The sequence below is a fragment of the Spinacia oleracea genome, chromosome 4 (genome assembly GCF_020520425.1).
Source record: "Spinacia oleracea cultivar Varoflay chromosome 4, BTI_SOV_V1, whole genome shotgun sequence".
In the NCBI taxonomy this organism is placed as follows: Eukaryota; Viridiplantae; Streptophyta; class Magnoliopsida; order Caryophyllales; family Amaranthaceae; genus Spinacia; species Spinacia oleracea.
Window position 1 is genome coordinate 142746416 of NC_079490.1, and position 13343 is coordinate 142759758.

The 13343-nt window shown below is 34.9% G+C and overlaps 1 protein-coding gene and 1 pseudogene across 2 annotated transcripts; both read right to left on the reverse strand.

Moving 5' to 3' along the window:
- Positions 1-23: 23 nt before the first annotated feature.
- Positions 24-7108, reverse strand: LOC110801902 (microtubule-associated protein TORTIFOLIA1). 2 transcript variants are annotated; one of them, XM_022007309.2, is made up of 6 exons: positions 6156-7108; positions 5375-5566; positions 3489-3594; positions 2801-3381; positions 1870-2721; positions 24-573 (listed from the first exon to the last, which is right to left on the reverse strand). In XM_022007309.2, exons 1-6 carry the CDS (start codon positions 6852-6854, stop codon positions 376-378), a joined length of 2628 nt encoding a protein of 875 aa, XP_021863001.1. In that variant the 5' UTR covers positions 6855-7108; the 3' UTR covers positions 24-375. The 2 variants fall into 2 exon arrangements, with proteins under 2 accessions (XP_021863001.1, XP_021863000.1); XM_022007308.2 differs by having other exon boundaries at positions 2801-3402; positions 6156-7107.
- A 5010-nt stretch (positions 7109-12118) lies between these two features.
- Positions 12119-13316, reverse strand: LOC110801934 (uncharacterized; annotated as a pseudogene).
- Positions 13317-13343: the final 27 nt, after the last annotated feature.

The window sequence follows — 13343 nt, forward strand, 5'->3', positions numbered from 1 at the left end:
CAATTTCAGAATGACCAATGCAATTACAACAAGAAAGAGTTTTCAAAGAAAATTCCTTATATCATTAAGCTGTTCACGGATTTATACGATAACCGAAATCATATGTGCATTTAAAACCAAAACAAATCATGAATAAAGTAAGAAGTAAAAGATACAGTAGGTGCATACTTATATGACCATATGTAAAATATCATCAGCCAAAAATGGTTGATAGTAAAACACAAGATTTCCGGTTTAGTGGTACCTCTTGCCAAGGTGAGATTTTGCAAGATGATGGCATCTCATATTCACCACACTTCATACATAAATTTTGAGAATTGGCCACATAAGATGTGCATATGTTGATTATATGCAAATTACCATCTTATTCAGCTACTAGCTCCCAGGCTGTTGGAGATCAATGTCCCAGGCTGAAGCCAACTGCAGCATGAGCTGATCCGGAATCGCTCCTTCCCAGTCCTCTGGAAGCTCTATGGAAGAAGAAGCATCATGCAAACTAAACAAAAGGTCCCTCTTCACTTCAATAGGAATGCTAAATATATCGGGTCCATTTTCCACAACTAAATCTAGCAACTGCATTGCAAGATTAATAAGCAATTAGGCACAAGAAAATTGATAGCATAGCCATTGCAATAAAGCCAAAAAAAAAAAAAAATATATAACAAATGACGAACAATCTTTTGTTCCTTTAAAAGACGGATGAATACTAGTTGTCAAATTAATTTTAAGAGCAAAGAGCACTTTGACAGTGGACTAGTGGAGTACAACATTTCCCACCTACTCTATTTTTTCCCTTTGCTTATTTTACTTCGTATAGAAGCCAGTACGTAAACAGATTAGCCTGAAACAGAAGTTGAGTATAGCAAAATCAAACAGCCTGAAACCAAAGTAAATGATGATGGCATAAACAAGAAACCTTTTTCGCACAGCTGAGCACTGAAGTAACTGTACAAAAAGATAACCAATCCAAAGACTATCAAAACTCATCCTCAAAACCAAGCTATGCATCATATGTAACATTGTCAGAAACAAATAATGTACTCAAATAGCATATATCAAGGCAAAGTTACTCCACCAAAGACCTTAGCGAACTCCACACTTGCGAATCATTCCCCACTTTCTTATAAAACTAGGACTATTAAAGACTCACAGTTATCCCAACTAGATGACATACAAGTTCCCTTCAAATGTATCTGAAATGTGTCACTGAGATGAACATCAAAGTAATAGCAAATGAGTGACTGCACCATTCAAGCTTCTTTCCTCCCTTTCACACATCAAATGTCTCCTATGATTTTGAACATCATTTATGATAATAGTGGTTTCTAGTACTAGGCAAGTATCACCTGATTTTAACTGTTGTCGCTAAAAAATAATACAATTGATTTATAGAGCTAATATATAAAAAAACGTGGAAAACACAAATCAAAATGTGGACAACATCAAGGACCAGACTACCAGAGCGGCAGAGCCTTATTGGAATAACGAGATATGAGAAATTGAGAAGTAGCAAACTTGAAGGGATAGAATGTCACAAGCAACTTAAACATTTTATGTTCAAGACCCAATAGAAAATAAGTACATGGTTGATGTGTCCAATTGACAGCAATTTTATTTTCGCTGATGTGGCCTTTGCAGATAAGAGACCAGCACAAGACACAAGAAGTTGTAGGAAGAGAAAGAGGGCACAACTGGAAAGCAGCTAAAGAAGACCATCAAACTACAATTATCCAGAATTCCAGACATGTATGTCCTTTTGGCAAGCGAATTATGTAGCAATTTGAATTCGACAAGCAAAAAACCTTTGCACAGATTACAGAAACAAGCAGAACAGTTCAGATTGAGCCTGTGAAAGAAGTTGAACCATACCTGTTGAACCCAAGACAAACATAAATCAAATAAGTTCTGCTCCGCCACAAACGGCATGATAGCATTCAAAACCTCAACTGCTACCTCGTTGGAGAGTTGATCAAACACAGGACCAGATTTATCCATGAGCTTCACAAGCAAGGAATCATCTCCTGTTGATACGACCTCAGCATATGCTGTATCCATATCACCCGCTTGAACAGCATCCATGGCATTGCTCCAAGAAGTCCAAACAGGATCACGTTCTGGTTCATTATTGTCACAGCCCATTGCCTCCAGTTCTCGGACAGCTACTCTAGTTGCTCGGACTGTTCCACTGTCGTCCCCAGCAACCCGAATTGCTGCTAGCGTAGCCTCATCCTTTGATGCCTGCCAAACACTTCTTGCAGAGGGGCCTTCACCAAGTCTGACATTTCCAGTTCCTTTATCCCAAGCTCTACGAGCACCAACCTGGTCGTTCTCATGCTCAGATCTAGGAGATCTTCCATCAATAGAATTGCTCCCAGCCTCTCTTCTAATACCAGGTTGCCCATTTTTAGAAGCACCATACGAGGGGAAATCCCACGGCTCCTGATGATCAGATCTCCAAGGTGCCGCCCTACCCCTCATGCTTGGAGACACTCCTTCCGAGGCAGAAAATCGATCACCGAATGGAAGCCTCCCACCATAATCAAGGTAGCCATTATACCTGCCAGGACGGTTGGAAGATCCGTCATAACCAGACCGAAAGTTACCAACCCGCCTGCTTGATGATATGGACAAATCATGTGCCATGTCTTCAACCACCCTCTCCAGACCCCGTACTCTATTCTCCAGAGTTACCATGCTGTCGTGTGATCCCCCCATGAACTCCTAGAACATAAATAACTTCAGTTATAAGTTTATAACAGTTGCAGAACCTAGAGTCAAGATGCAGCTAAAAAGAACGCACCTGCAACATATTCATCAGATGACCCTGCTGTCTCTCTAATTGTAGCAACTGCCTCTGAATAGCCAGCCAATTTCCTTTACCGTTCATGAGAGATGCTTCAGTTTGTCCGTCGACTTTAGAAAAATTCACACCCCTGTCTTCAAGGCCAGATGTTCCTGGTCTCAAATCTTTTCCACTTACCCCATCCTCAACACACCTAGCTCGCATATGACCGTCGTTATCTCGTTGTCTGGAGGATATGTTGGACGGTGTTTTATCAGTGTTATCTTCATTTTCTTCAGTGTTTATCTCTGCCTCCTCACCGTTAGTGTTTGAGGGATTAAGACAGTTACGTGGAACAACAACTTCTACTGGTAAATCATCTGCACCTCTCTTTTCAAGCTTTTGAAAGAATTCAGCATTCAAATTCTTATCCGAGAAAGCAGGCAACTTTTTCTTCAGTATTCCAACAGCTTTATCTGAATAATTCCCGTTCTTTGTTTTCCCAACAGAATCAGATAAAGTGGCATTATTTGCCGAATCTCGTGGAGAAGCCTCGTCTTTTCTCTGATCGGAGGTCATATTTTTTTGCTTATCGTTATCTGGCAAGTCATTTTCAGCAACTAAAGCATTGTCACAAAACAGAACAAGTAATCAGCACATAAAATGTACAATGAAAAACAAATGATCACTTTAAGACCCTTCTCACCATAATTTGAACCTTTCCTATTGTCTAAGGCTACATCTCCAGACTTTCCTGCAAGGTTCTTCCAATGATGTAGTGCTTCTGTCATGCTCTCTCTCACAGGCTTTATCTGGAAGCAAAAGAGAAAAATGGATGACAGAATGTTACTGAACAATAACAATGTAGTATAAAGATATACTTGAAGGTACAAATATTGTCTTAAAAATGTTAAGCATTTGAATATTGGGAAAGATCGTTTAAAAACAACAGCAAAACAATAACTTTGCAGAAATAATTGTAAAACTACTCTAATTTAGAGTGATGATCAGCCTAGCATACTTGAGAGCTCCTTGATTTTGTCTCGGTCAAAGTTCGGCTCTAGTGAGCTCGACTCAAATTTGAGTTTGGGTGGATACCATACAAGACAAACACAACAGAGCAAAGCTCGGCATGGAAGCTTGTGAGCAGGCTCAAAAAAACAGACAACTTAGTAGAAAATAATCCCTCCGTTCTTTTTGTTCTTTCATCTTTCCTACTTCGGGTGTTCTTTTTTATTCTTTCAGTTTCTTATTCCTTTTACCAACCACTCACTTCTTCTCTCAACACTAAATTTAAGTAGGATACAATAGAAAATACAACCATAACCTACATGTAATTTAGAAAATGAGATGACTTTATCACGGCATCCCAAATTAGTGTGACATAACAGCTTGAGAAAACTTAGGAGCTAGTTTTAATAGCTACATAAACAGAAACAAAGAACTGGGTTCCTTTATTGCAGTGAACTCCAACTACTTCACTTTGTTCTTCCTACCAGTGACTATTTCACTTTGTTCTTCCTACCAGTGACAATTTCACTTTGTCCTTTCTACCAGTGACTATTTCACTTTGTTCTTCCTACCAGTGACTATTTCACTTTGTTCTTCCTAACAGTGCAAACAGTCAAGGATACAGATCAACAGCCTTTCCGATATTCAGGAATAGGCTGCCTACATTGTACCTTCTCAAAGTGTCAAACTACATGACCAACAAAGACTGCAGGTGTTATAGTTAAGGATTTAGACTAGCTTTACATTTAAATATTTTACTACTATGAACATTTTATCCATATTCCTTTAACAATGGAGTAGAACTTAGTTTTTAAAAAGGGACCAATAATCCAGTCCGTTAGAAAAAGGCAGACGCAATTACTATTATCCACAGTTACATAGTACTAACGTGTTTCAAGTTTTAGTGTGTAAAACAAAAGGAAGGAAGACCAGGGAGTAGGGATTAGCAAGTACCGTAAACGAGAAGCCATATAGTCTTTGTTCACCTTGTATGCACATAGTTTACATGATTCAAACAGACTCGAGTGGCAAACTAATCATCAGTTTTACTTAACATTTTCCAGTTGGCAGCAATTCACTCGTCCATTTAACAAACAGTGTATTTCTATTCCCTGCATATTTTCATGCAATCACGCATAAAGCTAAAATAGGACGTTCCAATCAAAAATTAATTCTTGTTTTGGCATAAGTGAATCCATTAATCAGAACATGTTTCATTAAGAAGACGATGTGTTGTATTCTGTAAAAATAATTACCTAAAGACTATAGTACCAATAATGGATATAGACATGGAGTAAGCACATAATTCCACTGACACGTGCACACGTCACAAGACTCACAACATGTCATCACCAAAGATAATATATGCTGATTACTGTATTATACTAGCAATCTGAAGCGCGAGAATGCAATATTAATGATACACTAATCATTAAGTGGTACGAAATGCGGGATAAACCTTCTGGGTCAACATTTCATTAATGTGAACACCAATTTATAGAACACAAGATTAACCACTAAAGACTAAAGTCATGTAAACAAATACAAAAATGCAAATTTTGGTCAATGCCATGAAGATACCTTGTCAAAGCGACAAGCCTCCAAAGCAGTCAAGGTAGAGGATGCTCCAACTTTAATCAAGTCCCTTGAATGCAATGCCAGCGCAATCAATGCTTCTGCAGCAGCCTTGCGGGTAGCCCAATCTGTGCTAGCAAGGCAATCATGAATGCTTTGCAGCAAAGGGTCTAAGTTTAGGGATGTAATAGCTCCTACCTGAAAAAGTGTTTGCAACCAGAGATATTATGAGATAACAACTCAAACAGCACAAAAACAAACCAACGATTCAACTTGTTATTTGAATAGAAAAATTTCGCATTTTGTTGCACCCTTCTCTTGATTCTGAATACCCCTCTTCGTCCCATTTTTAGATGATCCTCTTACTTACCTCTCTCCTACAGACCAACTCTAAAACTACAGGCCCAATAATCTTCGAAAACCTTTAAGTCCGTTCTTAACCAAACAAACTATTTAAACACAAACCTACATGTATGTTTCTCCTTCTTCATGTTACACCACTATTACTCTTTCATTCATACCAAACTACAAAAACACCTAAATCATTGCAAACTAACAATTCTTCAATTTCATTTCCATTCCTTTGGTTGCTACTTTATCTTCCATTCCAAACCCAAGACTCCTACACAAGCAAGCTACATAAACCAACAATGAACCAATTGCAACATAGCAATGACCATTAATTACAATTCACATGCACAAACACACAAACTCATAAAATCAAGTTCATGATCAAAAGCTCAAAAACAAAATAAATCCCAATATCCGGGGGGGGATAAAACCGAACCTGCGACAAGCTGGAAACAACAGGCAGAAGAGCAGACTTAGCAAAGAAATTAGGGCTATTCAAGTACTTGCAAACCCTAGGACACAACTTCTGGAACGATGAAAGTGGAGGGTTGACGGCGCAATCCACCACTCTCCCCAAGCACATGGCAGCCCCAACTTGAACCCCTTTATTATTCTCCCCCATCGCCTCAAACAAAGGCCTCACGAACAAAGAAACCACTCCATTTTCGGCATTCTCCCCCTTCATATAAATCCCAGACAAATTCCCAATTGTCTCCTTACAAGCCTCCCTAACCCCAGAATCAGGGTCCCTGAGCCGCTTGGCAATGTGCGCAATGATCTTCACCAAGTGGGTCCCAGTTGAATCGGAATGGGACCCACAAACGGCTGCAAGGAGGCGGATTGACTCCTTCTTGACGGAGGGTTTTGACTGGTCGGAGGAGGAGGAGTCAAATAAACAGTTCAACAGCATTGGAACGGCGTCGTTTTGGAGGGTTTGAATAGTGGTTTCAAGCTCTTCAATGGCGATCTGGTGGGTATCTCTGTCTGAGAGCTTAGAGAGTGAAATGAGGATTTTCTGCTTCAATTCCACCATTGCTAAGTGTGAGGAAAGAGAAGATGATGGTGCTGAAGATTGAGTTGCTGTTGTTGATGTGGGTTTTGTGGCTTTCGACGATTTGGGTCCTTGAGACCCCATTTTTGCTTGAATTTGAAGAATGCAGATGAGTAAACAGCAAGAAAATGAGATCTGGGTTTGGGTATTTTTGAGTTGTAGAATTTATTAGTTTTTAAATTTTGAAAATTTTTGGGTTCTCTTTAGCAAGAAGGAAGTACGATGAACTAATGCTGAAGTGCTGAGAAGTATAGTATGATTCAAAGGGGGATTTGCAAAAAGATTGATGTGGGTGATTCATTTCGTGACTTTTGGCTTGAATATCTGAGGGAGCGTATATAGATCGGTGGCAGACTGGCAGTAATACTGCTTTTACTACTCTCTCCCCAACGCGCGGATCGTGTAGGGCATGCACGCCTCAAAACACAAATGAGTAAACGATAAAACATTAACTGAAACCTGGAAAAACACTAATGTTAAAAAATCAAAGAAAAGGATACAAAAACGAGAAAAATATATTTTCTCTCCTGATAAACTATAAAAAAAACTAACTACTTTTCAAAAAGAATCATGTGAAAAATACAACAAAAAAACAACAAAAAAAATATCAAATATCGATAATATTATAAAAAATTAAAAAACGTTAAAAGGAACACAAAAATAATTAAAAAAAGAACAACAACTTTTTTATACGGAATAAAACACAAAGAACAAAAAAAATAACAATAACTTGATCAAAAAAAAAAAAAACGACAACAAAAAAAAAGGAAAAATGAACAAAACACGTGAAAAAAAGCAACATTTTCTTTTTCCTTATCAAACAAAAGAACAAAATGAAATGGATTAAAAGAACAACAGATCTATGTTCTTTTATTAGTTGTATTTGTTCTTTTCAAACCATTTATGTTTCTAATTAAAAAGACAAAAACAACAATATTTGAATGCACTTAAAACTAGATCTATATTTTTAAAGGTATTTTTGTTCTTATCTTATGCATCAGATCTATGTTCTTTTATTAAGTGTTATTTGTTATATTCAAACGATTTTATGTTCTAATTAAAAAGACGAAACGACGATTTTTTGATGCACTTAAAAAAATACTTCCTCTATTCTTATTTAAATGACACAATTGGATTATGGGCACCATTCATACAAGCTCTTTTGACTTCATTTTGTGATTTATAATTAAGAAAAAATATAGTCATGTGGGGTCTTATTAGATTCGTATCAATAAATATTATTTTAATATCAACTTTTTATAATTTTTTCTTATCCATAACTGAAGATATTAGTGTTTGAAATTGTGCGTTGACAAACGTGCCTAAATAATTGTGTCATTTATAAAAGAACGGAGAAAGTAATATATATATATATATATATATATATATATATATATATATATATATATATATATATATATATATATACATATATATATATTAGAATTGTGCACGTGTTTTTATGTTGTTCTTTTAAAAGAATATTATAAAAAGAACAAATAGAGAGACTAAAAGAACAAGTCAAGTATCTTGTCCCACAATAACATATGATTATGAATCATCATTAGCATCATTTTGTTATGAATAATCGGGCACATTATTCATAATATCTGAAAAAATAATAAGTTAACATGTATAATAATAGACCTGATCAAATGGCGGGCCGGGCTTGGGCATAAAAAATCAGCCCGCTATGTCGGGACGGGCCCGGACGAGCCAAGATTTGGGCCAAAATTTTGTGCAAACCCGCTATTTTCGGGCCTATACTACCGGGCTTTTCGGGCCATTTTCGGGTCGGGTCAAATTTATAACTAAAAAGTGTATTTTTGTGTTTCCCAAACCCGCCCAAAAAAATAAATTTTTCGGGCCGGAAAATTCTTTCCAAAGCCGCAAAATTTCGGGCGGGCCGACGGGTCGGGCTCGTCTTGATCAGGTCTATATAATAACAAGAAAAAGAACACAATCAAAAGAACAAAGGATAAATAATAATACAATAAAATAAAACAAATTATGAAACTCAAATAAAATTGAAAATAATAAAACAGAAGAACACAATAAAATAAAATAAAATAAAACAAATATGAAACGCAAATGGTCTATTTTTCTACTATAATAAAATTGTTCTTTTAATACGAGCATATGTTCTTTAAATACGTTAAACAGTTCTCTTTCTGTGAAAAAAAATCGTAATTACATAATCAAAATCTTCAAAATCAACGATCTCAACGAAATCAGCGTGTTATTACATAATTTGAATCATTAAAATCATCAAAATCATCAAAACACGATTATTACAAAATCAAAATCATCAAAATAGTCAAAATCATCAAAAATACGATTATACAAAATCAAAATCATCAAAAAATACAATTTATTTTTACAAAATTGAAAAATTACCTCCAATATCTGATTATCAGCTGCAGAATTCAGATTTAAAGAAGAAAAATCAATTTAATTTGTTGTTGAAGCAAAAGGGCCAACAAATTTTTGGGAATTTTCATACTTTCTCACTCTAAAAACCATTTTAGAAAACCTAGTTCACACTTTCTCTCTCCTCTTCACAGTTTGAATTCAAAACATAAAATCCAGAAGAATATATATCGCAAGAATAACAGTGAATCAAATAAAAACGTGAAAAACATAGCTGAAAAGAACATAGCCTTTAATGTTCTTTTGTTCAAGGGAATTGTTCTTTTTTCTCGGATTTAATGAAAATGCGCGTTTTGTGTTTAATGTTGGTATTTTTATCCTGGTGCACCTACAGCTACGTGCACACGCCTGCACCATCAAAATTGCGCTCTCCTTGTGTTTGAAATAATCGGATACACTTTATTTTTCTATGTTAAACTTTTAAACTGTTCCACAAAAGGTCATGTTACTCCTAAAGTATTGCACTTATAAGGTGTACAATAAATTTATTATACATTAGTATAACTTTTACCTATTTTTTATACTCTGTAATTTTTACCTAATCTTTGTAATAGTTTTTTTTATTAACTTTTACTATATTATAAAAAAAACTGATAGATAAACATTTTAAATGATATTTTTTTTTTTGAGGGGAAAGTTGTACGGGCATATTATTAAATCAAATCGATTTCCTCCAAAGTTGTAATACTTTGGGGAAATACACCAATACAAAATTTTAAAGGATTAAATGAATATCAGTGATTTTGAATAAACAATTTTTTTTTATTTTTTTTGAAAATTTTGTCACAAAAAAATAATACGGAGTAGATAATTTTTACACACGATAACTTTTAACCATTTTGAGTTAAATTTTACTCCGGTGTATAATATTTATTGTAAACTACTTATAAATAAGAATTTGTGAATGTTTGACTGAACATTACCGTTCATATAGATATTGAAATGTTACGCAATGTTTTGTTATATTTGCCGCAATGTGTTTTCTAATAATATCAAACTTTTATAAAAGTAAATTATTATGGTCAACAGAACGAATTGGTTGTCTGATATGAACTAAACTTAACTTATTCGACATGCCTTCATTCCATAAAGTTTTTTACGCTTTGGAATATATGTATAATGTATGAAATTTTTACCTTAAGTCTCTTAGTATATATATATCATAACACTATCACGTGAGAGCTTGTTATCTTCATCTCGTTATTTATTTTCAAAATATTACTCCCTCCGTTCCTAAATAAGTGTCACTTTTCCATTTTTGGCGTTCCCTTATAAGTGTCACTTTTCTATTTTTGAACATGTACTTTTCTCACTTTTCCATACATTTTTTACACTTTTCTCACTTTTATATAAACCATAATTACTTTTACTTACACATTCTACACTTTTCCACTTTTCAATCCCCACATACACTTTTATTTTTACTTTATTCAATTAAACAATTATCTACTTTATCCTTTCCCAAAAAAAAAACATTCCCAATCATTAACTCTTACACACTTTACAATTTTCTTAAGCACTGTGGCGAGACCCAAAAATGACACTTATTTAGGAACGGAGGGAGTAACTTTTTATAAAAAAAAATCCATACAAGCTATTTCAATAGTTATTAGTCCATGCAAACGAGGAGTGTAAATAACTTTTAAAAATAGACTAGTTTGTGCTCGTGAGATTGCACGAGTTCTATCAAAAGTATAAAAAATGCTTAAACAATGTTGTTAATTAACTACAATGTTTATTGTGTGGCAATACCCAAACGTATCTAAATATTGTAAGTGCCATAAGCACATAAAACACGAAGTAAGTAGCTAAAAAGTATCCAAAATTATGTTTTGTTTGCATGATGGTCTCAAAACCTTTGAAACTGCAAAATTGACTAAGGAGTATATAGATACTTTAATTTTGTTGATATCTTCTCTAAAATAACGAAATTCTTCTTCCCATTTCACTTGAAAAATTATAGCGACCCAATTAATTGGGAGATTAAATTTGAAAGTGAATAATTGGTTTAAATTGTTTCTTTATTCTTTCATGTCCAATACTCTTAATTATTCTTATTTCCATTTTAGTTTCCCAATTAGTTATGCGGGTAGACTTTAGGTGATTTGTTTCTCTTTTTTTTTTGCTTTTTTTAAGTTGTCTGAATTTCCTAAAATAACGAAGCATGAGAGATGATGATTGGGGTTTTGAAACCCTTACATTTCTCATCACTCTACTTTAATAATATAGATTGGAGGTAGTATATTGTACTAAATTAAATTGAACTAAAGTGGATTAAACTTAACAAAATAAGTCCAAAAGGTCTGATAAGTGTAACCATTGTTTTGAAATCAATTGAGCATTTTGGAAGTGGTAGTCGAATTGTTTTGTTTAATTTTGGCACTTTTAGAGCACTCCAATGGTGGGCGAATTTGTTAATTAGCTTGACATGCCACATCATCTTTTTAAGCGATAACATTTCCAGCTACTTCTTACTCCAATGGTTAGCTAATTTGTTAATATACTTTTAACACTTATTTTACTAATAAACATAAATTTTTATGTTATATTCCAAAATTATTGTTTCCAAATGACGTATTCTAGCATTGTGAATTTGATGTTTGTTTACAACCAATGAGGAGACAAATTATGACATAGTTTTACTCTTGTAAAGAAGAAAAATTAATCGAGATGTACATACTAACATATTATTAGGACGAAATATAGTTTTAATAAATAAATAGTTTGGTACAACTTAAATTTTATATGTAGTGTGATTATTAAATTTTCCAAAAATAAAGTTATTACAATTTTTTTTTATAAATATGTAATTCAGAGTATTCCATAATTTAACCAATCGTACGCAAAATGCACAAATAATATTAACTTTGTATAATTAATGCAAAACTAAACACTTGACACATAAGATTAAACGATGATCAATTATGGGATTGGCCTCCAAAACAACTCCATATATGTTCCATTAGATCCGCCTTTAGTTGAAGATGCATTTGTTTGTCTCGAATGGCTACATCTCTTTCAAGAAACGCTTGAAAATATAGTGGGTTCCTTTATGAACATCACCAACACAACTGTCGGTGAAAAATCATTGGGAGGGAAGTTTCTAGCGTATGTGTGTCTCTCATCTTCAACAATCATATTATGCAATATAACACATGCTTCCATTATATCATGGAGTCTGCGTTTATGCGAACACCGTGCTGGTCCACGAACTACTGCAAAACGAGCTTGTAGTACTCCAAATGCTAGTTCGACATCTTTTCTTGCACTCTCATGCCTTTTCTTGAACAATAGCCTTTTGGGGTCTTGTGGATGTGAGAAGGTCTTCACAAATGGAGCCCACTCTGGATATATGCCATCTGTAAGATAGTACCCCATATTGTACTCTGTTTCATTGACAATGAAATTAATTTGTGGAGCTCTTCTTTATAACGTCTCTTGAAATAAATTAGATCTGCTTAAAACATTAATATCATTGTTTGACCATGCAACACCGAAATATGCATCCCATATCCATAGGTCTACTGAAGTGACTGCTTCAAGCATAATTGTTGGATACCCATAATCACCTCGTATGTATTGCCCCTTCCAAGCGGTTGGACAATTTTTCCATCCCCAATGTATGCAATCAAGACTACCAAGCATTACAGGAAAACCATGATATTCTTCATGCAATTTAAGAAGTCGTTGGACATCGTTATCATTTGGTATTCTTATGTACACATCTCCAAACACCTCGATAACAACACGACAAAAATTGAATAAGCATTCTATTGAAGTGCTCTCGCCAATTTGGATGTATTCGTCGACAACATCAGCAGGAGATCCATATGCTAAAATGCGAATAGCAGCAGTGCATTTTTGAAGGGGACACAATCCCATTCTTTTCGCAACATCAACTTTTTGTCTGAAATATTGTGAATGATTTCCAACGGCTTCTATAGTACAATTGAACAAATTCCTACTCATTCGAAACCTTCTGCGAAAGAAGTGTTCTGGATATACAGGTTCGGCAGAGAAGTAGTCTTGGTATAGACGCTCAACACCACCTTCACGGTCACGAGGCACATACTCTCTCCGAGGACGTTCTAACTTCTCAAGTAGGAAACGTCCCATTTCTTCATATGACTCATCGAATAATTC

Excerpts from the sequence above, each read along its gene's own strand:
- LOC110801902 (XM_022007308.2), bottom strand. The coding sequence starts at position 6,854 with ATGGGGTCTCAAGGACCCAAATCGTCGAAAGCCACAAAACCCACATCA. Across the intron at positions 3,595-5,374 it reads AGGCTTGTCGCTTTGACAAG|ATAAAGCCTGTGAGAGAGAG; the intron begins GTATCTTCATGG and ends TTTTGCTTCCAG. Across the intron at positions 574-1,869 it reads GTTTGTCTTGGGTTCAACAG|TTGCTAGATTTAGTTGTGGA; the intron begins GTATGGTTCAAC and ends CTTGCAATGCAG.